Genomic DNA, 27,434 nt, shown 5'->3' with positions numbered 1-27,434 from the left:
AAAAACAGCAAATTAAATACCCAAGTAAAAGTACCCCAAAATTCTCACTATACTCCACAATGTGAGATTTTGATGATACAATCAAAACACGGGTAAATACAGAAACAGATGTACTGTACAGGCCACAAATTCAGCCAGACAACATTTGACAGAAACTGGCTTTATTCAGTTTGAACCTTCATTTACATACCTACTAAGAGTACTATGTACAAAAGAAATGCCAAAAACCCAACAACTAATTAAAACATAGCTGTAGCAGGCTACTGAAACACTGCCTACCTACAGAATACTAGTAGTATCTCGCCCATTTTATTTGGCCAGTTTGAAATAGACGTCTGCATTGATTGAAGCAATACTTTAAACGGTAATATTACAGCATCTTTTCCAACACACACACAACCACAGTTTTACAAACACTCATACGTTTCCTTTACACACGTGCAGGCAAGAACACAGAAGTTTCATTCCAACATTGTTCAAATAACCCAGTTTTTTTTTGTTGGACAATTTAATACTAGTACATGCGCTTATATAAATAATATAAAATGCTCAGATGCTATACAATATAAAGGCATACTGTACAAAAAAAGTGAGCGCCTTGTGAAAATGTGTTTTAACATTTAATATATAAACGGCCTTCTTGAACGTTCACAAAACAACTTGACCATGGATAATGACAACAATTATCATAAGCGCCTTTTTTTTGGTATAATAAACAAAAATGTTGGGCCAGCACAAGGGTTGTGCTCATAAGTGTAGAAACATTACTATTGCATCCAAATTAACCCAACTCCATCCGAGCAATGGATACAGAACACAATGGTGGCCGAGCATCAAGGAATTCATAACGTGGGCAGTTAATAGTGGATATGATTAGCGTGTTTATATTTAATCGTTTGTATAAAGAAAAGGCACTGCTTAAACATCATGGCCGTATAGAAAATCTAAACCATTCAAATTAAGCATCTGTGAAAATTCTCTGCTTATAGTAAGCCTTTGGAAATATTCATTGTTTTAAAAAATGTAAGAAACTCAGAGCGAACAGAGAACAAAAAGATGAGTTTGCGAAATTAAAAAGGCACAGGCAACCTTATCTTCTAACATAGAAAAATATTTAACCATTAAGGTAACCTTAAAAGTTGTAGTTGGAATACATTATTTGATTGTTTTGTACGATTCATAATTAAGTGTGAATTATTTAAAGTTAATTTAACAGCAGGAGGTTAAAGAGTAGTTGCGGATATTTAAACATCAAAAATAGGACACGGACTGGATTTAATGTTTAAACTTTTTTACCTCTGAGCACACAATCCTTTAAGCTAAGAAACACTGAGAGGGAAACAGTGAAAAAGAGATGTACAGTTTAATACGTTTGATTTCCTTAGTAATATGACATAAGAGCATAAAATCAAAGTTTCAAAGAAAGATGCATCTCTATTATAAAATTGCACACTTTTGCATTTGCAGTGCTAATACATTAAGTTTCATGCCACTAAAATAGCAAAGCAGCGAATGCATCCAGCTGTTTCCATCTAGTAATGTACTTAAAATCCCCGACATCAGAGAGGGAAGGAACAATTTAAGTTTTGTGTAACAACAGAACACAATAAAACACATTTACTTCGGCTTTGTGACATTCCACTTAGATCATCCATTTCCGAAAAAGCCCCATCGGCTAAAACACAGTGTGATCCAAAGCGTTTGTTTCGTCTAATCGGTCTACAGTCAAGACACTCCACAGGTGCGGCACCGTCTTGCAGCGTCCACTGAAATACTCATCAACACCTCACGCAACACAAGTCACAGCTAACCTCGTCTACCACGCTGTATTTGCAAGCATGCTGATTAAATGTAGCCGAGACCGTCATGCCTCGGCACTGAGGCACTGCAAGAATTGCCACACAGGCGGCCGATTTTTTTTTTTTTAGGGGGATTTGCGTTCCTAAACTGTTTGTCGTCGGTTTCATCAAATAAGTCAAGTAGCTCACAAGGGGGCCTCTCCTCGTTAAACACGGCGTGGTTTTGTTACCACACGAGACACATACAAGCACACGCACGCACACACACACACACACACACACACTTAGCATGCAAATAAACTCATACAACTCGCAGCTCGGGCCCCAGCTGCCCTTTGGTTGCCGATTGGTCTTTGCTGCGCCTTTTAATGAAGGTTCTTCTGGTTTCCATGAAGAATATGGAAACAGGCACCAGTGCAGATTTGCCTAATGCATATCTTGGAGTGACATCTAATTTCCCTTCACTTAACACATATGTTCTCGTCACGCAGTAGCACTTTTCATGTTCACGGTGAGCTCCCTCTTTGATAGAAGCCAAAACATCACAGCACGAGTATATTTTACTAAATAAACTTGATGAAAGCATAGCGTTGGACGTGTGACTTTTTTGACAGTTTTCCCTTTTTGTTGTGCTTCCCTTACTGAAAAAGGCGCAGTCTATACATTATTCTACTCTAAAGGCACTTAAAAGACATATGAAAGAATTAAAGGTACACGGATAATTGAGTTATCGGGACACATTGTGATCTTGAGCAGGAAAGGAGAAGGTTCAGAATGACCCGTCACTTCTTCCCATTTCCTCCCACTGTTCCTACCTGACAATCACTCAGTGTTCCAGCTAGATCTTTCCCCTGATAACACCAATCAGACGGGCAGCAAAAATAAGCCGCTGCCCGGGTGGGGCAGGAAAGAGGCCCGTGAGTCTCTCTCTAGTTTTCTAACACTCGGCTAGGACCAAATGTACAGCGATTCCTACAAACGCCCGCCGGGACGAACGAAAGCTTAAAGGGTAGAAGGTTTATGATAAAAGCTCCATTGTAGCAAATTCCTAAAGTCTGGTTAGCTCTCCAACGTTGCCGTCGCAGTCACCATCCCATTTGTTCCTCTGGATGTCTCCTGGGGACGCCGTTGAATTTGACGTCGAGTTTTGCGGTGTGCTACGCTGGGCCGAGGGCGACGCCATCTCTTTGTTATGCGCAGAAGAAGGAGGTCCGTCCGGCTGAGACGTGGAGCGCCGGGCGTGAGAGCTGTCCGCAGAGGGACGTCTCTCGCGGCTGTCCGCTGGCTTCTCGTAGTTAGGGCCTGTGGTCGTCGAGGAAACGGCGCCGGCACTGGGTAAGATAATAGGGCTGCTGCCGGCAGTCACGCCGGCCGCCGGCACCATGCTGGCAATTTCATCAGTGGGCGAGCGCCCGATGCTGCCGTCCACCTGGGCCCGGATCTCCGGTGAGACGGAGAGTTGGTACTGAGGCACGGGGCCACTGTCGCCGCTCTTCGGGAAGAGGAAGGTCTTCATCTGGCCCTTGCCCTTGACGTTAACAGTGCCGCGGTAATCGAACTCGTAGTCCATGGCGCTGAGCACGCAGTAGCTCTCCTCGCTGACCTGGACGCGACACTCCACACCCGTGGTGTCCATGCGGCTTGCGATGTTGACCGTGTCGCCCCAGATGTCGTAGAGAAGCTTCGTGGTGCCAATCACCCCGGCTGTGAGAGGCCCGTGGTTGAATCCGATGCGGAGCTTGAAGCCGAAGCCCAGCATGTTCTTGTTGAAGTCATCCACCACGCGCATCATCTCAAGGGTGAACTCGAAGAGAGCGCGCAGGTGTGCGTGAGGATGCGCCGCATCCGCACACTGCTGCGCGTTGAGCCCCGCCGCCGCCATGTAGGTGGCACCGATGGTCTTGATCTTCTCCATATTCGAGAAGGCAGGCTTCCGCAACAGCTCGTCAAAGTCGCCGATTAGCTCGTTGAGGACACGGTAACACTCCTTGCCTCCCTCGTAACTTTCCTCGTAAAACTCGCTGAAGTTAACGATGCTGGCAAATATCACGCCCACATTGTCGTGGTTCTTGGAGTAGCTCTGCGTGACCTTCAGCTGCTCGGCCACATGGATTGGGATGATGTTGCGGAGCAGCCAGTCGGCCTGGTCCCTCATGTTCTGGATCTTGATGCGATGCTGGTCAGCTTCTACGTTGCCATGGTAATGCAGGCGGTGACTGACCTCAAATTCGCGGTTAAGGAACCAGATGAGGAGGAGGACCAGGAAAAAGGCGACGCAGGCCTCGGGGCCCAGCAGGTCCCGCGGGTCGGATGGGCGGTCAGACATGCCCATGGAGCTGTTGCTGCTGCTGTTGCTGATACTGCTCTGGCCATCTGACCTGGTGGAGAGAGGTTAGAGAGAGACACATGTACATAAATAGTAAAAATGAAAGAGGAAATAATTATATAGCTTCTTAAAATAAATTAGCATTATTAAACCACAACTCAAGAAGCTTTTGAGAAAAGCAGACGACAAACAAGAGTGAATACAAGCAAAACTATATGAAAACACCAAATAGAATAACGACTGCACTTACCAGAAGAACGGACTTTTAGCACCACTGGAAGAGATAAAGCACAATAGCCCTAATTTAAGCAAAGTCCCTGACATAAACTTTTGTTATCACATTGTTTCGATGGCACTTTTATTATCCCTTGAGTGTGTCATACCTGCATGGGGAGTTGAAGAGTATGGCGAGCAGCGCTAGTCCCACCAAAGTTGCTAAAACTGAGCGCATCCAGTAGCTGAGTTGGCAGAAGTTACAGTACTGAATGATAGCTACGATGACAGCACAGCAGATGAACATGGTGAACTGGGGAAGATGTGGAGGGTCATTTGTCAGAAGATTTTCACATAAGTTCCGTCGACTTTTAGCACTTAACATGTTCTACCAACAACTAAGGGACAAAGGCAAAAATATGAAACTTCAAATCCACCTGCAGGGACTGATGCATGTCACAGGCCACGTGAGAGAAGACGGCCACAGTGGGCAGGGACACCAGGACGGCTCCTATGAAGTGACGCGCTATCCAGCCGGAAACGGCTCTCATCAGCACCCGGGTGCAGTTGAGCACACTGTCCAGGTAGAAAGCCATACTGGAGAGGGTAAACAATGTTACCGTGAAACATTAGAGGTTCATAAAGTTTTTATCTGACAGTAGAGTGTCACGTTTAACCCCCATCGGATCCTGACCTGATTTCAGACACAGAAATGTGAAATGTGCTTCTGTTGCATCACACGTGGGATTACAAGACACCAACCACTACTTCACAAAACAAACGTCTTCCAGTCGTTTACATTTTGGTGTCAGGTGTAACTCCCGTCCCCAAGTGTTCATTTTGTGCAATTATGAGCCGTTTGTAAAATGCTGAACCATTGGTTCGAAAGGTTAAGACACATCATCTCACCGTACAGCAAACAGCAAAGCCAGCGCCTCCAGCAGGCCGGCTACGGTGGTCAGAATGAGAGCTGGTGTGGACAAACTGTGCTGGGAAACCAGCGGGCGAAGGAACGAGGCCAGCGACAGAGCCAGAAACACTGAGCAGCACAGCAGCATGTCGAGGAAAGAACTGAATGTCGGACTGGCGAAGGTCTCCACCGCTGCCTGGATTTCCACCTGCGAGGGAAAGAAAGGAAGCAAAGGAAAGTTATTACAGGTATTAGAATCAATACATTATGCAAAAAAAAGAAGTAATAAAGAATAAGGGAGGTTTATGTTCCGCAATGAGAGCAAGGCACTCACAAAGAGGTGTCAGTGAAATCTAATCAAACATGAGCTGCACCATGGTATTATGCTAAAAGTCTCACCATTCAGGATGACTTGGAAATGAATAATCCAACAATCAATGATAACTGAATAACTTAACGTGAGTCACTACTGAAATCTATCTCTATTCCCAAGTCAGCGACACACATTCTCGATTACATGTCGTAGCCCAAAGAATGAAGATGCACTTCTGAGGTTACACCAGCAGAGGGCGTTACAAACTAACGCAAAACTACTGTTGCGGTCCTGCAGTGATCGCTCTTTGTCGCAGTCTTCACCAGTCTGGTTATAACGCAGGGTTAACAGGCTGCCCAGACAAGACACGGACACGTAGAAACACAAAGGCATGCACAATCACAGGCACACGCACAGTTAGCATGATTGCATGCTAACTGCTAACTGATTTTCTCTCTTGAGCATCTCTCCGTGCCAGTTGGCACAAGGTCTCAAGACTTGAGACGAAAACCTCGAGCTCATTGATGAATCATTTCAAAAATAAAAAGAGAAACCCAAATACATGTACACAAGTTAAACTCACATGCACCTTCATGTCACGCACAAAAACAGCTCTCCCAACCGCACGCACACACACACACACGCGCACACGCACCTCCTCCTGGTAGCTTATCCGGTAAGCAGACTCGAGGCTCCTCTCCAGGAAGGTGAGGCTCAGTTTGTTTATGGGAGGTCTGTAGAAATAGTCCTTCATGAGGCTGCAACAGGCAGAGAGGAAATTCAGTACAAATGATGTTCACTCTGTATTTTATATATTCAAATCAACTTTAAATGTTATGGAAAATTGACATTAACGATCAAGACTGACTACCTCTTACAGCCTCATTAGGGCTGCCCCGTTAATACAAACATATTTAATTTCAATTGAATGTGAATCAAATTCTGGTTCTGATCGCATCAGCAAGCAGCGGCACCAGACCTGTCCTCTTTGATGACGTCCACAAAGTGAGCATCGCTCCTCTCCCTGAAGTTCTTGGAGCGTAGAGGGATGAGCGCCGAATGATCCATGCCCACAGCTCCTCCGCTCCAAGTCTTCTTCTCCTTCTCCTGCAGCATCTCACACAGGGAGGTCTGGCTGTTGTTCAAGGCTTCCAGTTGAGGACTGAGCAGGCCGTTTAGGGCCTTGGGGCTGCGCCCGGCGGAGACCGCTGGGGAACACTTCAGATTTAAAGTGTCCTATAGGTGAAAAGGAAAAAGCGTGGGTACAAGATTTCTGCTATAGAAACAGCAATGATAAGAAGTGCTTTAAAAGGATGTAAGAGCTAAAAATGAAAAGTGTGCTACAGTCATACCAATGTTAATGCATGTGTGTGACACACTTTATCTGGGACTAATTGAGCTCTATTTCATTGAACTATTTTCAAGACCCTTTTTTTGCTGCTGGGCCAGAGTAAATGTGATCACGGTGAAATTGAAGGATCAGTGACGGCAAATAATTAGATAGAAAATATAATATTAGAAATATTCTATCCTGCATGGCAAGTCAAACAGCCTCCTAGATAAAACATTTAGCCTATTATCTGTTTAGTGAAAGTAACAAGAACAACAGACTGACCTTGTTGCTGTTGGTTTTCCGGTCGTCAGAGCAGCCGTCGTGCACAGCTGCTTCCTCCAGAACCCGATCCTCCCCTTGGATCAGTACCACACTGCAGGACAGACACGGAGACTGTGGGGCAGAAGAGGTTGGGGCGTGCAGCATATGGGGCTGGAACAAAGAAAGACCATTAATACATTAATTAAGGTGTAGATCAAAAAAAGCATGTAGATGGAGAATGATCGTGGCGTCGAAGAATCTGACAAAATCTGACAAAAGAGAGATGACAAAAACATACATCATGAAATCATTTAAACGCACACCATTATTTTACAAATCTGTATTACCTTAAACTCATTTATCCTAGTGGTGTTTTTCCACTGAAACACATGCAGTAAACACGAGGCAACGAAGAAGTGTACACAGACTCAAGGTCCTTATTTTCATCCAAGTCATCTTCTTCAAAACAGACTGGAAAGTGTGTGTTTATGAGAAAGAGATTTATGACACAGACATGTGCAATGCACTGTGAAATATTGAGCCAAAACACACACACACGCACCAGTGTTTCAGTAACAGAGGGCGCTCACAAGACCACTTATTTTGAAGGTCTCAGCCTCGGAACAGGCCGTATTTTTACTGAGTCTTGTTTCGTCCTATGACAATTTCACAAAATGTCACATTGTGATCGTTCAGTGTCGGTGATATCTGTGTATTAGTGAGAGTCACACTTGAAGATGAAAAGCTGTAAATGGAGGAGACACCAGATGGAGGAAGAAGAAGAAGACCCCATCTTCCTGTTTGAGCTTATTACCAAACTGAGAACTCCAAATGTTCCCCTAAGGATCCCTCTTCCATCCACTTGGCTTGCCAGAAATGAGTAATGAGCAAGCGAAAAGAGGACTAATTGGGGTGAATCTAAGGCCCAGTGATGCAGAGTTCTGATGGTACTTGTATTGGAATAATGTGTAGCACAGTTTAGGGGGTTACATGACTTAGTGGTACGATTTTGGTAGAAAATGAGACAATTCCCACAAAGGCTGTATGGATATTTTCCTAGATTGATGAGAAGAGCACGATAATGGATCGGTTAATATATGGCGAGAACAGCACTTTTCATTACTCAATTAATCAGTAAGCGACCACTGTTTAGTTTTTTTTCTCAGATGGAGCTGATGGAGCTATGGATCCTGCGATTAGAGCTCGGACAGACTACTCACATTCAGGCACTCGAGCGGGCAGCTTGCCCAATCATCACATTCTAGCCAAATCAAATGATTGAATGGGATTATTATATTATAGTCCTGCAAACACCACAGTTATCCCATTGTTGTTGCTGAGATTTTTAACAAATTCACGTCCCATTTTAACAAAATGAAGAAAAAAAGCTATTCACATAATAGCAGGGGCGAAAGCCATTTTTTTTACACATCCTTGACTCTGGCGGAAGCCACTCGCATGCAAAAAGAAGGGAAATATTAACGCTTCTGGTACACCCACATAAACAAAAGTTCATAGAAAGCAAAAAGATGAACTTAAAAGAGGCTGTAGCGGAACACGTGGGTCAGTTTTCGGTCTCCGGCAGCGTTGACGTGCAAAGAAAACCGATCCCACTTCCTCGACAACACAGCTGATGTTTCTCGTGGTGAGTTAATTTGCATTTACCTTAGCGCTTTCAGGAAGCAGGGTGCAGGCTGCAGGGTCTCCATCAGGTGTGTGCACCATGGAAGAGGGACTCGGACGATCTGCATGCTCGGCCCCTTCCAAAGCCAGCTGAGAGCAGCTGCAGAGAGAGTGAGGCTCCACCTTCCTGCCAGAGATCAGGTAGGTCTTCATGCCTGGAGGAACAGAAAGAGCGAGAGAGAAATAAGTCCCTGGTGGAGCCGTTGTTACTATCTGATGAAATTGGAACCGGTCTGATTTGGGTTTTTCCCCGTTTGGTGGTTGGGGAGTTGTTTTAGAAACCAACAGAAACTCGGCACAATGAATTCCCCCGTTGAGTAATGTTAACAAGTTCTTGCATGAAACAGAAGAATACAGAGAGGGAGAAGCAAATAATATCAGTAACATGCTCGTTGAAAAAGCCCAGGTCACGCATGAGTTTACATAAATGTACACATGTGCAGGGTATTGCATGTGTTTTCTTTCTCTATAAGCCAGAAAGAAAGGGGGAGAGCTGAACAGACAATGTGTCAACAAGTCTTTCAAACTCCATGGATCATTCATTTTGCCCTCTCCCTCTCCACCGAATTCTCTCCAGCCAGCCTATAATTTCAGCCTGAGGAAGACTTTCAGTATATACAAACCTTCCATGTATCATTCTTAAACCATTTTCCTCTGTAATGAGATAATTCATCTTTCATAAATGTGTCCAAAAGATGCACGTGCGACAGTACGTGTTTCAGACTTGGGACAACTATTTGAACACCTGCGTCCTCCAACAGCTATCTTGATGCTATCATTTCCATTAGTCATACAAAGTATGTGTGTGTGTGTGTGTGTGTGTGTGTGTGGGTGTGTTTGCGCAACTGTTAGTCAAGAATCAGACTCCCAGCCTACAAAACTGACCACTTGGCCCTTTCAAATGATCCAACTGCTTATAGAAATATGTTTTGCCTTGCAACATTCAAATGGAACTACACAAGTCTGCATATTTCCCACTCGAAGTAACTAACTCAGACTAAATAAACTTAACATGTTTCCCATTTTATCTGTAACACAGCAGCGGCAAGCCACACTAACCGTTATCGGTACACCGGTAGCCGGAACCGTGTGTTTAGCCACATAATTTAACTGCAGCTTCTGTCTCTGAGCATCGTCTGCCCCGAGTACCTCATACAGGCCGGCCCCTCCTATCACCGGGTCCATAACCAGGTGGAACAGGACTCGGGGATGGGAGGTGAAGGCAGTGAACAGCAGAAACAAAGAAGTAATTCCTCGCACCAGTGATCCAGAATGAAACGGCCGCAAGGGGACGGCCTCCAAGGGTGAAAATGTGTGAGTGTTACTGTGTCAACGGGACATAAACACACACACACACACACACACACACACACAATGCATTGGCTGATTCCATTAGTTTGCTAATCAAATCCTTCTCCCACCAGGACATACAGCGCCTTCTGCGTCTGCTCACGGGTCAGCAGGGTCGCTTTTGCCCCTTTGACGTCTTTCCCTCAACGCAGTGTTTTCTAAAAGCCACACAAGTAGAGATATTTTGAATTGATGTATTTAAGGCGGCAGGCAAAGAAAATGTCAAACAATGTCTCGTCATTCCCATGCAAAAGCCAGATTGTCAAAGAGACGGTCATCTAACAAAAAAAAAATGTTGTTAGTATATGAGTCATTGGGTATTATTTATTAATATATTGAGAGTTGTAATTCATGTAAATCCCATATCCGCTTTAGAAGCAATGCTGCCTGCTGAGTAATAATTAAACTCTAGATGACGAGGACAGAGAGCCAAAGCTCAACAGAAATCCCTGCACCGCTCTGCCTCTATGCCCCAATACCGTAACAGCTTATTATACATTATGAAGCGTTTTTCAAGCGAGATAATACACACAGTATTAGAGACACTACTAGAGCAGAACATTTTAGAATGGCTCAAACAATAATGGCACAATATTGTTACAAAACTCACTTGCTATTGCACAACATTGTAGTGCTCCGGCCTTTTGCCGGACAAAGCAGAGAACCGACGGGCAGGAATCCGTGCCGCTCTGTTCCAGAGGTTAACGCAGATGTATGTTGAAAGGATCACATCTCGTGGACCGCTTGTTTCATGGGAAGTGCTGACAGCCAGAAGATGAAGTTGAAGTCATGAGTTGACCGAAGGGCCTTGCAAACGTGCGCAGCATGTTTGTTAGTACAGAGGGGGGGGGTTATACGAGTTCAAGGATCTGCAGATGTTTGTCCGCTCGTTTCTGGCAAATCTCTCATCGTGAAACAATCCTTCGTTGTGGTAGATTCAATTACACACTTATCAGGCAGTGAATCGTGGTCCTGATTAACTGGCCTGACCAGCAGCTGGGCCTAACCTTCCCTACGGCCCAACGTCATCAGCTGTGCCTCAATAAAGGCCCGGTGGCAGGAACGGAAACAGGGGACTACGCATCGGTCAGCCTGTGCACGTCTTCCTGATGATCTGTAATACAAGTTCATGTATAAAGCATGTTTGCTGCTCTCCGTGTCTGATGACCCTGGGCTAATTGGAGTGCATTCATGAGTGGGAAGCTTCTAGGCAACATGGGACTTGAAGTGCCCTGTCCAGTGCTATCGGCTGAGGGGTAACAGTAGATAACATGACTGCGCTCTCATGGGGAAAGGTTATCTCCCTCTGCAGGCTTTTTTGTTCAGGACAAGAAGAGAGCGACATGAGGGGAGCACTCCTCCCTCTCTCGCCTCCTCACGGCACGTCCACACTCTTCAGGGGGACCGCAGCCGTCCCTGAAGCTCTCTTTGCATGATGCCTGGAGGAGCTCGGTGCAGAGGTTGGGTGTTCCAAACAAAGGTGGATAAAAAAAAAAAAGGTAGAGACAACCCGCTAAGTTGTGAATGCAGTAGTCATTTCCGAAATACGACCTTACGAGCGGGCCCCCCGAGAAAGAGGATTAACTGCAATGCACAAGGCCAGCTACTAACACGCATGGCTCCTATATGTCAAAGACAAATTCATGTCACTTTGTGACAGGCAGTTAGTCCATCCATGCATCTCTTCGTTTATCCAAAATTCTATCTTTACATCGACACACAAAGCAGGGAATAAAAAATGGGAGGCTAAATTGTCAATAATGAAAGAAGATGACCATTCTTAACCGCAGGATACGCTACTTAGAAAAAGAAGAACTGTGTATAAAAAGAAGCCCATTGGTGCTGCAGGTACGTTAGCTATAAATACTTTTCTTTCCTGCCGTTTATCTTACAGCAACACTTTTGCTTTCCTATTCCACTCGCAACCCAAGTGATATTGAACAGCCAATGCTGCTGTCCAAGGGAGGTTTACTAAAAGCAGCAGAACACAAGGGACAATGACGACGAAGGGAGAGCTGGCAGATATGCTTGGATCAGCACACACACACACACACACACACACAGGCATGCACGTACGCACACGTCTCATAGACTGATAATGACAGGTTTGCCTTCCATGGCCAGGTACCGGAGCAGGGGGGCAGAGGAGCAGGTGGCACAGATTGCCAGAGCCGAGCATCTCTCCGTGCCAGTTGGCGCTGCCAGAGAGTGCGCCCCCCCGGCCCCACCCTCCACCGCGCCCACCGGGGACACATCGTACATTCTGTCCCCTAACAGAAGGAAACCTGCGACAGGCTGTTCAGGCGGACTTCGTTACTCTGGTTTGCAGAGGAGAGGAGGCAGAGATAAGATAGCAGAGATGAAACAAGTGGAGGCTAGAGAGAGAGAGAGTCTGTGGGTTGAGCAGCAGTGGAATGAAAAACACATGTGGGCCGTCAATGAGGGAGCTCGCTCAGTCAGGAAGCTGGAAAGATAAATACATGTTTCCTAAAGAGTCATCGAGGGACTCATTTATTCATTTTTACAGCTGAAACACTTGTCAAAACCATCAAAGGGTCATTTGGATTTCAAATGACTTTTTTATCCCTAGGCGACCTTACTTAGCAATAGTTGTTACTGGCTTACTAAAATGTAATTGTTTTTTCTTTTCCATTATTTAATCTTGGCTTTGAGTAAATTCGTAGAAACAAAAGAATACCTATTATGCTTAATGTAATGTAACAAAATGAAATGACTCTCTTGAGAAGGCAATCTTAGTCTGTGGTTTCAAAAAGGATTGTATGAGCCTTGCTTTAGCGTGGACTCAAACAAGTGTACTTTAAAAAAATGCAAGAAACACTTCCACTCTGCAATGATGTATTCGCTTAGAACCATCGTTCTAGAGTCCGTCAAATCTTTGGTGCTGCAGTTCACTTGTTTTCAACTCAGTTTCGTTTTCTTCAGTGTTGAACTGCTTTGCATTTTCTTGTCTTGAAATAGATATGAAATCCCTCATTGTTTAATCTTCCATTTGTTTTGGTAAAATATACAAATAGACCAAGATTGAAAAAGTATCTGCAGTTTACGTACTATGGCAGGTGAAGAAAACATGTCTTTTTATGAGCTCTACATATGTAAAAGACAAGAAGGGTGGCAGTAGATCAAAGGTTAGCTACAGAGGATGAGGCCAGAAAAAGATTAAAGAAGAGCAAATAGGAGAAGAGAAAAGGTACCAGAAGGGTCAGAAGTGAACGACAAAAAAAACAGGAAGCGGGTGTGAGGTACGAGTACTTTAAAATAGATGTTTCCTCATTCCTAAAGTGGGCCTCAAACACTCTAAAATGTATTTCACAGTCCGCACTGCTATTAATAAAATATGTAGGCATAAAGCTGCACAATATACTGGAGCAATTCATCACATACAACGCACTTTAGTTGTACAATTCACACACGAGTGCAGTGGCAGGGTTCAGTATGGACTGGCCCCCTAGTCAACTTCTCTCATTCATAATTCACACAGCTATTTATCACACACACACTCTCCCGCTGTGACGAGTCATTAAGGCCCACAAACACAGGCAGGCTGCAGTAGCATGTGCTGGTGTTTGCACTCAGTTTAATAGACTGCAAAATGCCGGAAAAGGTCTCTTTATGTGTGTGTGTGTGTGTGTGTGTGTGTGTGTGTGTGTGTGTGTGTGTGTGCGTGCGTGCGCACCCCTGAAGGCTTTAAATGCTTTATTGTTGCATGTTTGAAAAAAATACATACATTCCTCACTCGGCATCAATCATATTTAAACACCGAATCCAAAACTTTTCCCCTGTCGTTTGAATAGTTCCTATTTTTTTTTTTATCCAAAAAGGTGGTTTGTTTGACCACTCCAAGCCTCGGTCTATATGGGCAACCAGAAAAACACAGACAGGATGCTGCTGAATGCATGGATGTTTTTATTGAATATATTAAAAATGCAAAGGGTAGAAAGTTCGTCTGAGCCAGTGTAGGTGTGTGAAGGAGGGGGGGTTGTTGTGTGAGTCGCCCAAAAGAAACCGCTCCATCTGTCAATGTCAGTAGAAGCTATTGTGTGTCTGTTAGCGGGACTGCTGGCATTTTCTGTACCCTTGATGATAAAGGAGAAAAGCTTAGGATGCATCAATGGCTCATGATAGCAATTCATCACTCCCGCATCTGCAGGACCACGTGGGCGACGAACGCTTAACCCCATGCGCAGCTCCACTCACACAGCACAAGATCTATTTGTCGGAATACCTCACAATAGCAACACTGAGAGAAGGACACAAAGAGACGCCCCGTCATACATTTCTTTAACTTTTTTAGGTTTATATCTCTCTGAGAGTCACTGTGAGCAGTTTGAACCTGTGTAGGTGTTCTTTAGAGAACTGCTTATTACTGCTGGGCTCACACAGAAATAGGCCTTTTAACTCGATATATAAAAAGCCAAAGCTTCAGCTGAATACGGTCAATTTGGCCCTTCTTTGCCAGTCAGAGCAGCGGCCCTTCCCTCAAAAAAAAAAAAAGAGCCTCCAGTTACCAGATGAGTCACACCCCATTCAATGGCTTGTTGCCATGGCAATTAGCCTTGGTGGGCCCAGGGTGCCTGAGCTGGGATAGTGTGTGTGCGTGGCTGGTGTTGTGACTGTGAGCCAGGTGGAGCCACACAAAAGGCCTAAATAGGATGAACCCTGCTGAACAACTCCTCAACAAACACTTTGTCCGTTACATTTACTTTATACCAAAGTATATCAAAACAGCATGATATCAGAATTCTTTTCACCTCGTGTAATTAAAAGACTACAATTATAGTGGTGACAATATGCATACCTTTTCTATTCAGCAGCTTAATAATAATGACAATAAAAAAACGGCAAAACAGCAAGCTTAATATACACTTTTGTTTGTATACACTGTATTTTGAAGATGAGAAAACAAACATACAAAACCAGTATATGATTCTATCATGCAGATTAATCCTCCCTCCAACTTCCACTTCTCTTAATCTCTGATTTATGAGCTAATTGGTAAATATCTGCCTCCACACAACGGAATGCATGGCTTCCTATGCACGATCCAACAAACAGTTTAATGGTAGCTAATGCAACCGCTGAAATGTAGTTGACAAACATTTACCTTTTTAACATGTTAGAAACAACATCGGGAAGAACTACTCTTTATTAAATGTAGGAAGTGGAACAAAAAACAATAACAATAGAGAATATTAGAGGGCTGAAAAAATGTTACACTATAATGAATTATTGTTTAATTGTACTGTATAAATAATCTTTAGTTTCCTCTACAAATGCACCTAAAAATAACCAGGAGAAATGCGGTATTATAAGCCACTTAAGTAAACGCTGTCTGTAGCGAACTTTCTCAGCACTGTTGGGAAACAGGATGACATCACTGGAAGAAAACTACAAATTCATTACATTATCATCCTTTCTTGTGCACTTAACAGGCAAGGACTTCTTCTTGGCAAAGTGAAAAATCATTTGCGATGGACATCGCATAGAAAAGCACGTTGCACTCCTCCACGTGTTGTTGTCTGTTCTGTTCAGGCTCAGCTGTGTCAGCTGCTCGCATGTGTGGCTCCTCGTCGGGCGGAGAGAGTATTGCAGCGCCGATATCAGTCTCTCTCCCGCTCTCTCTCTCATCCACCTCACCCCGGGCCACCGATGTCAGAGTAGATAGAGGTGGGACACTTCACCATTGACAGCTACCCAAATGTGGAGGAGGGGGGGGGGGGGGGGCGGCGGGGTCTGCTGACCCGTGTCAGTATTAAGTGAGGTACAACAGGATGCAGAGGATTTCGCCCACCGACTCAGTTCAACAGAAAACCACACTGCGCCACACAAAAATGCCCTCTGGTGTTCTGCTCTTGATCCAGAAAGTCCTTACACAGTAAAAAAAAAAAAAAAGAAATACTGAGTCAAAACGATTGACGCTCGGTGCTCCTGAATAAGCGCAGGTGGTTTCATTCTGCTCAGAAACAACTTGACAAAGCAAAAAAACTAAATATCTGCAGCTACAACCTAAATGACTGCAGCTACAAACAAAATTTAAAAACCACATATATTCACCGCCGTAGACCTTGGATAACCTCGCCACCATAATGGCCCCATGTTTGTCAGAGGATGACAAGGGATGCTAGATCTCTGCAGACTTGTTCATTACGATAAGGCCATGGATGATAAATAACGAGCTGCAATGCTGAGCTGTGATACGCAGCACAGGGCGATGTCGTACTAAAGTGATGCATTATGTCGTAACGCTTTCAGCTGTAATGTGGCCGTGGTGTTCCAGGAAGGGCTCGGTCGTGACATAGTGGTTTAGATCCCTGAGCAGACTGGGAGGGGAGGGTGTCTCTACAGGGCAGCTACTCAACGCCGCATGTTGTGTAACGGGTTTCCGGGGGTTCTATTTACCATTGGTTTTCTAAACCGTATCAACAGCTTGCATAATAGTCCAACTATACCCCAACATAGTTCCCGGTCTACCCCTCCTTACAGTAAGCCACTCTACTGCTCCGTTTCTCTGATTAAGGCTCACACTAGAGCTCAATGCCGAGGTCCCGTTACACAGAGGTTTACTGTAATAGCGGTTCGACATCCAAAAACAGAAAAGGATATAAACGGAGTCTCAGACGGCAGAACTCAACCACAGTTAACGGCCGTTCACATTATATCGCTGCCTGGTTCCCTTTGGCTTTCTTCCATCCCGGAGTCTTTAAGTGTAAAATTCAAAAACAACCTAATTCCTTTTCCAAGGTCAGAGGCAGCAGCCTTCATAAAAAAGTCTCCACTGAGCTTCAGGCAAATACTGAACCCTTAGCTGGATAACGGTACCAGTACATCCCAAAGGAATATCATTCATTGTTGAGCGCCAGTGTGTGTGTGTGTACTGTATGCATGGGAGTCACCCAAAAGAAATAAATGGCTCTCCCGACACCCGTACCTGCTGCAGAGAACGAAGTAGTAGGTGCAGAGTGACGGGTCACAGAACATTCCTCACGAGGGCCGCTTACTTCTGCACTTTGCTCAAATCAATCCTAATGTAGTTTACTGTTCTGAAGGTTTTAAAAAAGGCGGACAAGTAATCGGGAGAGATTTATATCGTGGACAAGAATAAAAATGATTTTCCGTTATAACGTCAGCACAACCCCTGGTCATTGTTGTTTCCATTTGAAACCCTTTCTTGTTCCTTCATCACGAATAAACACAGCGATGAAAACCTCAATGTAATTTACTGTTATATAAACGGGCTGGTGTGTCTGTGGAGCCGGTCAGACACATTTATCACTCGAGCCAGGGAGATTACACAGTCTTGCTTGGTTAGAAATCTTTAATATCTGCCACCACAAGCAGTCTGGGCAATGTATTCAAAGATAATTGAAGAAGAATTGGATCTGTAATTCTCCTCCGCTGTTACACATTCAAGCAAGAACCGGTAACGCAGGCATGAAAACGGGTCAAGGTGACAAGGATATTACCCCTCTAGGGCAGCGGTTTTCAACTGGTTTTGTCCCAGGGATCATTTTTTGTGTACCGACGAGGGGGGGATGGGAATGGGAATTAAATACTCGTCATGCATTATATTGCATTGCATATAATGTGTGATGGTCAACTAGTCGAAAATTCATTTTAGACAAATTTTTGCGTAGTTTAGAGTGACAACTTGTACCAGCGTACTTTGCAGTCAGAATGCGTATCAGGTTGGCAGGTCTGCTTATTGAGAGAACGGTGGAGCACTTTACCTTCTGCCTCGTCGGTCCCCTCACCTCAAAATCTACCTCCTCAAAAACTCTAGCGTTAGCTAATCATTTCCCACCGGAGCTTTAGCTGTGTTAAATGACTCAATTTATCAAGCTGTAGCTAACGTTAGCTAACTCTGTGTCAACAAAGCTCCTGGGTAACTTCGATATACCAGAAAATATTACAATTATTGAAACCATCACTCACCCTGTTCGCAATTCACTGAATCTCGCGCTCCCTTCTGACACGCGCACCTGTTCGCAGTTCACTGAATATGAATACCCCCAAAAAACTCATCGAATCTACAAGATTCACGTAAGTCACCTAAAGGTGAGGGATTTTCATGCCTGGTAATGACAACATTTAACTACATATTCAGTTGAAAGGAAAATGTAACAATTTCAGTTTCCTTATAACATGCAAAACCCTTAGACAACATCAGCACGCACTCAACTACATTTCCCCTGTAAACAGTAGCTTGAAAAAGAGAAGAACCACCTCCGGCTCTCTGTGGTGATTCTGTCATCAGCGGAAGGACAATATGACCACACTGACAGTCTCCTCCGAAGGGATAATCATCTGAATTTGCCATCATTCCACCACATTAAGCCCATAAGGAAGGACAGAGGTACTTTCCCATTCCAGTAAAGAAAAATGCACCAAAACGTCTGAACTCACGTGCAGCACATTAAAGAGACAAACACGCAAAGTGTGTTCAGATCGTCTCAGTGTTTCCTTCAAACAGTCTGTGCAAATAACCCCGTGCACTGTACACAACTTTCAAAACGGCACATTTGATATTGATTACATCTCATGTCAAGCAAATACCAAACAGGTCCCACTTCTTCTCAACAGTGCTTTATTTAGCACTATAGCCACTTTGGCTATTGAAACTGTAGCAGGCACGGCTTCCTGACATTCTGCAGACTACACGATTAATAAATAATTAATTTGGATGAAGAATCAATGATTACAACCTCCAAAACAGTCTTATTTAACCTCAAAACACCAGTTATCATCAGATGCACGATCTCTCTCATTGCTTTGGAGTCAACAGGATGCAGCTGCAACTCTCAACTGACCAGACGTGGTTGCACCCCATGTGAATCTCCGTTACAATGAGCGACATATGTAATAATTACAGTCACAGGCCAAAAAAAAACCCCCATCACATTCACCCAGAAAGGACACAAACGTAAATAGAAGACAGCAGCACAGCAATCAGAGCCTTGTTAAGAGACAGTTACTTCAGAGTCAGGAAACCAGCCCCATGGCCAGGATCCATGCCTGGCTGCAATACCAACTGATTAACGCAGACTCAACCAGACCGTGGAGGGAATTTTACAGCGCTGTAGATCACAAGTCTCTCCTGACAGCCGGGGCTCTAGAAGGAGAAGATAAATCTGAAGAGGGGAACTCAATACATGATGGAGGGAAGAAAGAAGTCAAGGAGAAAGAGGGTGATGTGAGGTGTGGTGATTACATTATGCGTAACACATTTATCCTCACAGTATAAAAAAGGAAAGACAAGAGCAAGAGTGGTAGTGGCTCATTAATCTAAGACGAGGGGAAAATGCAGGCCCATTAATCACTCACTGGTAAACAAGACGCACTTCTGCATCTTGTTCCTTGACGAGTCACAGTATTTACGTCTAGACACAAAATAATGGAAATCTGTAATGCAAGGATAACATGATTTGGTATTTATATGCGCATAAGTTGATTAATAAGCACACGGATTGCTAAACTGCATGAATAAGCGGTTCATATTAATCCATGCCTTCTCTGTACAAGATCTGACATGCAGCCTCCAACGAAGCACATTTCAGCATCCATGGAAACCAAAAGAATTCTTGAAATGATAATTCAAAAAGGGGTAAACACCATCTGCACCGCCTTAGTCAGAGGCGTCACTTCACTTACACCGGCTGATAATGGATCAGCCAGGATGGAAAGATGAAAGGAGCCAATAAGCCAACATTTAGTTACACTGGGGCAATTTGCATTAATGCATCAAATATAAGCTGCAGTCAAGACGTTTAGAGTTAAGTCCAATAAAGGATAATACAGGGGGTTGAATATAAAGCTGCAGGCACATCTCTACTAGAGAAGGCAGCAGTTGCATTACGCTTTAAAGCCATCCCTGGGGTTTGGATGGAGGTTAAAATAGGAAACATTGAGGACGTCTAGAAGGCAATGTAATTGGACAAGAGAACAAAGAGTCGGAATAAACAGGATGACGGGGAGGATGGGAAGGAAGATGCCGTCTGTGATACAGTCACTCAAGGCCGACGCCACAGAGGGCACGTAGCAGACTCCAACCCTTGCTCACCTATCTATAAAGGTTACAGGATGTTAAAACCCAGCTCAATCAATTCAAATGCTCCCCTCCACTGGTCTGACCCACCTAGGAGGTGAACTGCAAATATGCTGACATCGGCTGGCGCATTTCTCCCAGGGCTGGCAGAGATGAGGTACAGGACATTCAATTAAGCACCTCAGAATGCCTAGAACACTGGCCTGAACGTGGCCTTAAGGGGGAACATTTGCAGAAATAAGTCACAATGTTGTAGGCCAGTAGTCCCCAACCACCGGGGCCACTTGAAAAATAATTTATTTTTGAAAAATGAGCATATTCTCCCCCAATTACATGAGCCGGTCCCCCGTGACCCATTTCACAAGTGCTTTTTTGCCGTGCGCAGTGACTACTTATCCCACCCTTCCCTTTTAGCCAGTTATTAGGGAAAAAAAAGATCAGGCACCACTATTGTAGGCAATTTTTAGCAACCTGTCTTTGGAGTTCGACTATTAGTCATTCAACAAACAAAGTCTGGAAAAGGAAGCAAAATTGACTCGACTCACTCACCACACATCTACTTGGCATAACCAGTCAAGCCATGCAATCGCGGAGCACCTACCTTTGAGCTGGTCGGCCACCACACTATGTCCGATTCTCTCAATGACTTGTCCATCTTCATGCTGATAGCGATCGTCCAGGAAGTTGGCGGTGGCTTGCGATAGGTGGACCTTCCCAGCCACTCCCAGCTGCTCCATTAGGTTGGCCAGGTTGACGTCGTTTGACCAAACGTCAAACTTGAAGCGTTTCATGCCGAGGATACCACACAGAACAGTGCCAGTGTGAACACCCACCCTCATGTTGACCATCTCCCTCTTCTCCTGGCAGAACTGTTCAATAGCCTGGATCATGCCGAGGCCCATCTCCACGCAGCAATAGGCGTGGTCTGGTCTCGGTTCAGGGCAACCAGCCACACAGTAGTAACAGTCCCCTAGAGTGCTGATCTTTTCACAGCCAGTGAGCTCACAAAGTTGATCAAAACGTCCAAATAAGTCATTCAGAAGCCCAACGAGGGCGTGAGCGGATTTGTTGGCGGACATTTTTGTGAAACCCACAATGTCTGCAAAGAGGATGCTGACAGGCTCCATCCGTTTCATGTTAAAGGGTCTGAAGATGATCTGGCCACGAGGGATGGAGGTTTTCTTGCGCTTATTGTTTTTAGGGCTGGAGATTACAGCGGCTGCGCCGCTGGTGGAGTATCGTTTAACAGAATTATCACCGATCTCCTCGTCACCTTGCTTCATCAGTTCATCAGCCACAAGTCTGGGCATGACAGAGTGAATCATTCGCTCCTTCAAGGCTTTCTCCACCTCCAGATCTTTGCCATGCATGATTGCTTGTCCCACCTTAAGGAAGGTGCTGCGCGACCGCACTTCAGACATGATGAATAGGTGGATGCCGATGGCGTGGGCACAGAGATGAAGCAGAGCTTTGGCTGGGCCGAGCCAACATAACGTGTCCCAGTCTGACTGAGAGGCCAAGTTCCGGCTTTTGTCTGCCTGGGTGAGATGCATCCAACCCATAATCTCAAAAGATAAAGAGTAGAGAAACCCAAGCAGAACAGAAGCATAGAGGCGAACATGGAGAACGCTGTATAGCAGCAGAAGAACCTCGATACAGAGGGAGAAGGTGCCAACAGGAGAGAGACAAGGGGACCAGCTGTTATCGCCTGGGAGCTTGTCATAGGACAGGTTGTTTGTTGGTCCCATGCCACTGAACTCTTCCACATCGGGTGAAGGTTTGGGAGTCTCCGGGTCCCTGAAGCTTGAGGTCTGAATCTGAGGGGCCAGCGTTAGGGTGAAGGTTACAATGATGAGCAGCAGAGACGCTTGGTTGTAGCAGTGAGAGTAGAGCTTAGTAAAAGTAAAGAGAAAGAGGAGGAGGCAGAAAAGGAGGAAAGACGCAGTGGGAAGGAGAAAGGCAGTCCTGTCACAGCGGGAAGGGTTGGCAGCAAAGTAGAATCCCCAGAGGAGGGCGGCGGTAACCAGGAAAAAGAGCACATAGCGGAAGCGCCGCTGGGTCTGAGGGAAACACCGTTCCCTACAGGCCTCCTCCAGGATGGCAGAGTCAAACTTTGGGTCCCAGAAGTGACCAGCAGATCTCTCAAAAAGCTGTGGCATCTTCTTCTGAGCGCGATTGCTCTTGGCCCCGGGCCTCCTGGCTCCGGACTCTCCGGAGCTACAGCTGGAGGAAATGCTGTACTTGCAGTGCTTGGATCCCCCAATGAAGCCTCCCCCAATTGAACCCAGCGGCCCGCCTCCATGCTTGTGTTTGGCACTGCTGCCAATCCTCACGGAGACGCCTCCATCTCCACTTGAGTCACAGCTCACTTCTGTGTTGCGAGGCAGCAGTTGTTGGTGTTGGGGGGAAGCCATGTTGCTTTTTAAATTTCTCAAATAAAAATGTAAGATAATGCAGTGATGAAGTTGATAATGCAGTAAGGCAAACGTCTGGGGAGGCTTTAGAACAGGGCAATGACTGTTTTTTCTTAAAAGTAAAAAGGAGAGCACAAAGAGAAACCTTTTGAGAAATTCCTCTCCGTTTAGTGGCTGTAGAAACGCAGACAGACCTTTCAAAGATTTTCAATAGTTGATTATTGCCCCTCTTGACGTCAAACCATGAATTCCTCTACATTACGGTCTGTTTTGGCGCACTCGAGACTGCAAGGTTCACGCGCTGCTTTCTTGGTTCCTTTCCAAAGCCACTCAGCTGCCCACACACACGCGTGTACCTCTCTTCGGGCAGTTATATGGGTCACTCAGAATTACAAAAAAATGCGTAACGGTATTTTTTTTTTTCTTCTTCAAGAAGTACCAAAGAAGTGAGGAAATGTGTTAAGGGTTCTTGAGATGTTGTTTCTCATTGCAGGAACTCAAATGAGGTTGATTGTGTTGTTGTGCATGTCAGGTCACGTTTTTTCTCTCTCTCAGTTTAACAAGTGATCTGCTACTTCCTGACTTCACAATGTTTTGTTTACAACTCCACCAACCTTCATCCCTCACAGTGTTTGCTTTGACTCAACGAGCCGTTTCCCGTCTCCATGTAGAAAGCCAGCTTTGGGTTTTTAAGACGCATCAACCACTCAGGATGACCGGAACCTCGGCGCTTTAACCTGAACCCACGTGCTCACGCTGCAGGGCCTCGTCCTTTCCCGACTTTCACGTTGGACGGATCCGCCACCAAGAGTATCGCGTGCACAGAGCGCCGCAGGAGACAAATGCACGAGACAGGGTGCATTTGATTACCTTTTTTTGTTGCTATTTGCAATAGGTGTGTGTGTGTGTGTGTGTGTGTGTGTGTGTGTGTGTGTGTGTAGGCGCGCTGCTCCAGGATCTCCGCACCACCCAGTGAAGGATCGGGGTTGATCGGGTGTGGATTTGGTTTCCAGTCCCAGCAAATGTCACTCACTCATCTTCTCAGTGCAAACCCCAAGGAAATAGTCCTGATATTCTGACGGTTCCGGTTCCTGGCTGTTATCTCCTCCCCCAGACGGCTGAGCATAAGAAACTGCAGCCTTGATCAGACTACACGAAGTATTCTCCTTCCATCTGAAGTGAACTTTGGCCGCTTAGACCACCACGGTCTAAATCGCAGGCGATCTAAGAGAGCCGGGCTCATTAAAAAGGTCGGCACCTCCTCTGCACGCGCCCCCAACGCCGACAGTCCCACAGGTCACGCAGCGCTGCCTCGATCCAACCACCCGAATTGAACCGCCCGGTTTACACTTGAGAACGCGTCCATACCTCTAAAGAATCCCACTCATGCCGTGGACAGATAACGGCTCTGGGGTGGGGGGGCGCTCCGTGGTCCCGTCTCGGCGTTCCCTGCATCGTCCACGGTGAGACGAGACTGTCTCGCGTTCGTTGTTCTGACCGTTATGAGGCGACGTCGACACCTGCGCGAGATCCGCAGGGCGCGCGCGCGCGCGCGCTATCCGGGCTCCAGCGGCGCAGCGGCAACAGACGCCACCGTCTCCTGTGCGTAGACGCCCGTCCGTCCAGCCGCAAGTTTCTGCTGTGCGTGCGTGCGTGCGCGCGTGTATATACGCGTGTGAAAAAAAAGGGTGAAGCGCGCCCAAACAAAAGATCGTTTTCTCCTTCAGCCTTTCAAAATAAAACCACACGTGCGTTCGATGGCGACGCGCGTCGCGGTGCGCGCACCGGCACTGCGATTGTTCCTCTTCACGAAGTATTCAAATGTCAGCCACACGTTGGCAGACGAAGAGAAAAGGCTCTGACGTATTGTGAGCCTCGACCAAACGACAGACCGAGGTACTTTGTTTTGAAATGAATAAGGACGTGCTTCCGTTTTTTGGCATTTTCTTTTGGCTTGAGGAAAGTAGGGGCAGACTATTCGCAGGAGGGAAAGGGGGTACAGTCGTTGTGCGTGCACGCGCTTGGCAGAATGGGTTAAAGGCGACGAGCGCGCGCTTCTGAGAAGGGTGGGGACGTCTTGTTTCGACCGCAATGAGCCGGTGCCCCTTTACCTTCTCGTGTTTCCTTTCACTGCCCTTTACGGTTAGAATAAACTGTGCTTCATATGGATAGAAATGTCTGCCTGACAGCAGAGGAAACATTTAAGAGGTCTATTTTGAGATTAAGTTATATGATTGAATTTTATTGAAGCCACAGCACACAATGTATTCATATTACAAAGTCACTAAATTACTCTACGCTCAAATATAAAGGATAATGGATAATACAAAAATGTGATTGCACACTCACAGTATATCATCATCAGCAACATCAAGATGATAACACAAATTAGTTTTCAGGGATGAGGCAATAGAAACCTACAGAATGTGTGTGCAGAAGAATTCTGTGAGCTCAAAGAAGTATTAAACACCATCCCTGTGGCTTCACGGTCGAGCAGTGTTTTGGGACAGTGGCTGCCTTACTGCAATCCACCTGCTTGTAGGGGAACAAAAAAGCACGTCCTTCATAAAAAAGAAGAGTCACTGCACATTTGGATCTGATTAGAGGAAACTCTGAAGTGGTGATTTTCAAGGCATTTGATTTCCAAATGTGTATGCTATGTTTTTAATGTGTGTGATCTGTCCATTGGCTATGGCATTCATTCATAAAAGAAATTCATAACGCAGTATGTTGTTGACATGAGGTCATTGTGTAAAATATATTGTGTACGCACTCACAAAATAGCCCCAGTGTGTGTGCATGAATGGGAATTGGCTTCGGTCTGTGTGCATATGAGTGTTTGAGCACTTCTGAACTTAATTTTACCTTTGCAGTCTTCTTCTTTGCAGTGTTTTTATATAAAATGATGTTTGAAGAAAAGTGGAAATAGACTCACAGAGAAACACATGCAGGTTTTAGTCAGTGTTTCTCAGAATCTCTCACACACACACACACACATACACACACACTCTCCCCTCCTCACCTCCAGGCACGACAAACTGTTGGTGCATTGCAGCTGCAGAATAACCCCCCCCCCCCAATAATTCGAAATCCAAAAGTGAGCTATTGAACCTTCAGAGAAAAGTATCAAGGAACTAAATGTTTGCTGTGATGTGATGCCGAGCGAGAATGGGAGGAACACCGATAAAGAAAATTTGCTCGTAACAACTTTTAATTTGCCTGTTTTCTTGTATGAGTCTCCCTAATTAAGGATTGCTAGTTTTATTACAGTAACAACAAAGTTTCACTACCTGGTCAATCAGAAAGCTTTATTCTTTGTGGTTGCGCTTCCAAAGTTGCACCAAGATTAGTTTTAAATATTATACCAATGAATCCACAACTACTTGACACAATTCCATTCCAGATATAATTCACAGATTCATTAAGATTTAATGCTGAATTAATGCTGAAATATATCAAAATCATAATCACACAACATATTTAGCAAACGGCATCACCCAATCACTTTAAATGGTTGCAATGATGGCGAACAGTGTTGTGTGTAACTTTTTACACTTTTACACAGCACTCTCTAGTGGTCATCTTCAGGATCTGCAGTGTAAACATACTAAAATCCAGTGGAGCACTCACACTCAAATAAACAGAGCAAATTAAGCTTTGTGTCAATTTGTTAGTCGACTTTCCTTCTCAATCCACTGCATTTCAAATTTTGGTTGGATTAACGCTTTTCACGATGGTATTGGTGAGGGAGGACGCAGAAGGGAACCGGAAGTTGATCAGTTAACCTTTCGGAAACCTACGACCACCGCTTCTCCGTCCATTGGGGATTGTTTGACATTCTGGCAGACTGGCACAACTTTCACACACGGTTACTCCCCAAGAAATAGCCCAGCGTCGGAATAGTGACGCCTCTCCAAAATGTCAAACTATTTTAAGCAACTCAACCCTCCCTCTGGGGAGTTCATTGAGGTAGGCTTACATATGACTTGGCAGCTACGAAATGTATCACTGTGTAAAAGTCTGTATCCAGTTATTCCTTTATTCCGCAGGGGTTAGAGGTCAACACGTGAGTCCTCCACTTTACCTTGCAGGGGAAGCTTAACTTAGCGGTCGATGTTCAGTACAAACACACAGCCTGCATCGATGCCCATATTGATAGTTTTCACATACAAATCACTAAATAGCAGGAGAAATGGCTAAAGATAGTTATAATCTAACACATTCTTCATGTGGTATTTTTTATGGTCGTTCAACTAAAAAAAAAAAGCTGGGAAGCTTATTGTTTGAACATGATAACATAGTATTACATTTCTGCCAAAAACAGCCATATAGACCAGGACAGAAGCAGTAAGAACAGTTAAGAAGAATGAATGTACCCACCCCGCTCTGAAGAGTCTGACCCTTCAACCTGACCTCTGCTTCCATCACAGTGCTCATTTCATCGATTGTCAACAACCAGGACAGGTGAGCAAAAAAAAACAAAAGGGAAAACAGGCCTTATTTTTTGCACTGCGGGTTGGTTCATGTTTCAGTTGCACAAGGAAATATTACTTAAACTTTATATTAGCAGGGCATGCAAGTATCTGTTAAATCAATCTGACATGCAATGTTAAAGTCAATCTATGTCAAAAGCAAACGTTTGGATGACAAACACAAAGGCTTTGTACAGCACCCACAAAAAGGCTACTTCAAAATCTGCTTCTGTGGGGCATGGAATTTACTCTCTGCGATGCAATTCTCAAGATTTCATAGCACAAATGAACAAGTCCTGA

General features: G+C 45.0%; 1 protein-coding gene across 1 annotated transcript; it reads right to left on the bottom strand.

Moving 5' to 3' along the window:
- Positions 1-144: 144 nt before the first annotated feature.
- adcy9b (adenylate cyclase 9b) lies at positions 145-24,334 on the bottom strand. The gene is made up of 10 exons (XM_040190745.2): positions 20,850-24,334; positions 8,821-8,993; positions 7,177-7,326; positions 6,541-6,797; positions 6,217-6,319; positions 5,248-5,456; positions 4,776-4,935; positions 4,509-4,651; positions 4,376-4,399; positions 145-4,177 (listed from the first exon to the last, which is right to left on the bottom strand). Exons 1-10 carry the CDS (start codon positions 22,660-22,662, stop codon positions 2,848-2,850), a joined length of 4,362 nt encoding a protein of 1,453 aa, XP_040046679.2. The 5' UTR covers positions 22,663-24,334; the 3' UTR covers positions 145-2,847.
- Between the last annotated feature and the right edge of the window lie 3,100 nt (positions 24,335-27,434).

Source organism: Gasterosteus aculeatus, chromosome 11 (genome assembly GCF_964276395.1).
Source record: "Gasterosteus aculeatus chromosome 11, fGasAcu3.hap1.1, whole genome shotgun sequence".
Taxonomy (NCBI): domain Eukaryota; kingdom Metazoa; phylum Chordata; class Actinopteri; order Perciformes; family Gasterosteidae; genus Gasterosteus; species Gasterosteus aculeatus.
The sequence above is the reverse complement of the archived record's forward strand: the minus strand, read 5'-3'. Positions and strand labels throughout refer to the sequence as shown.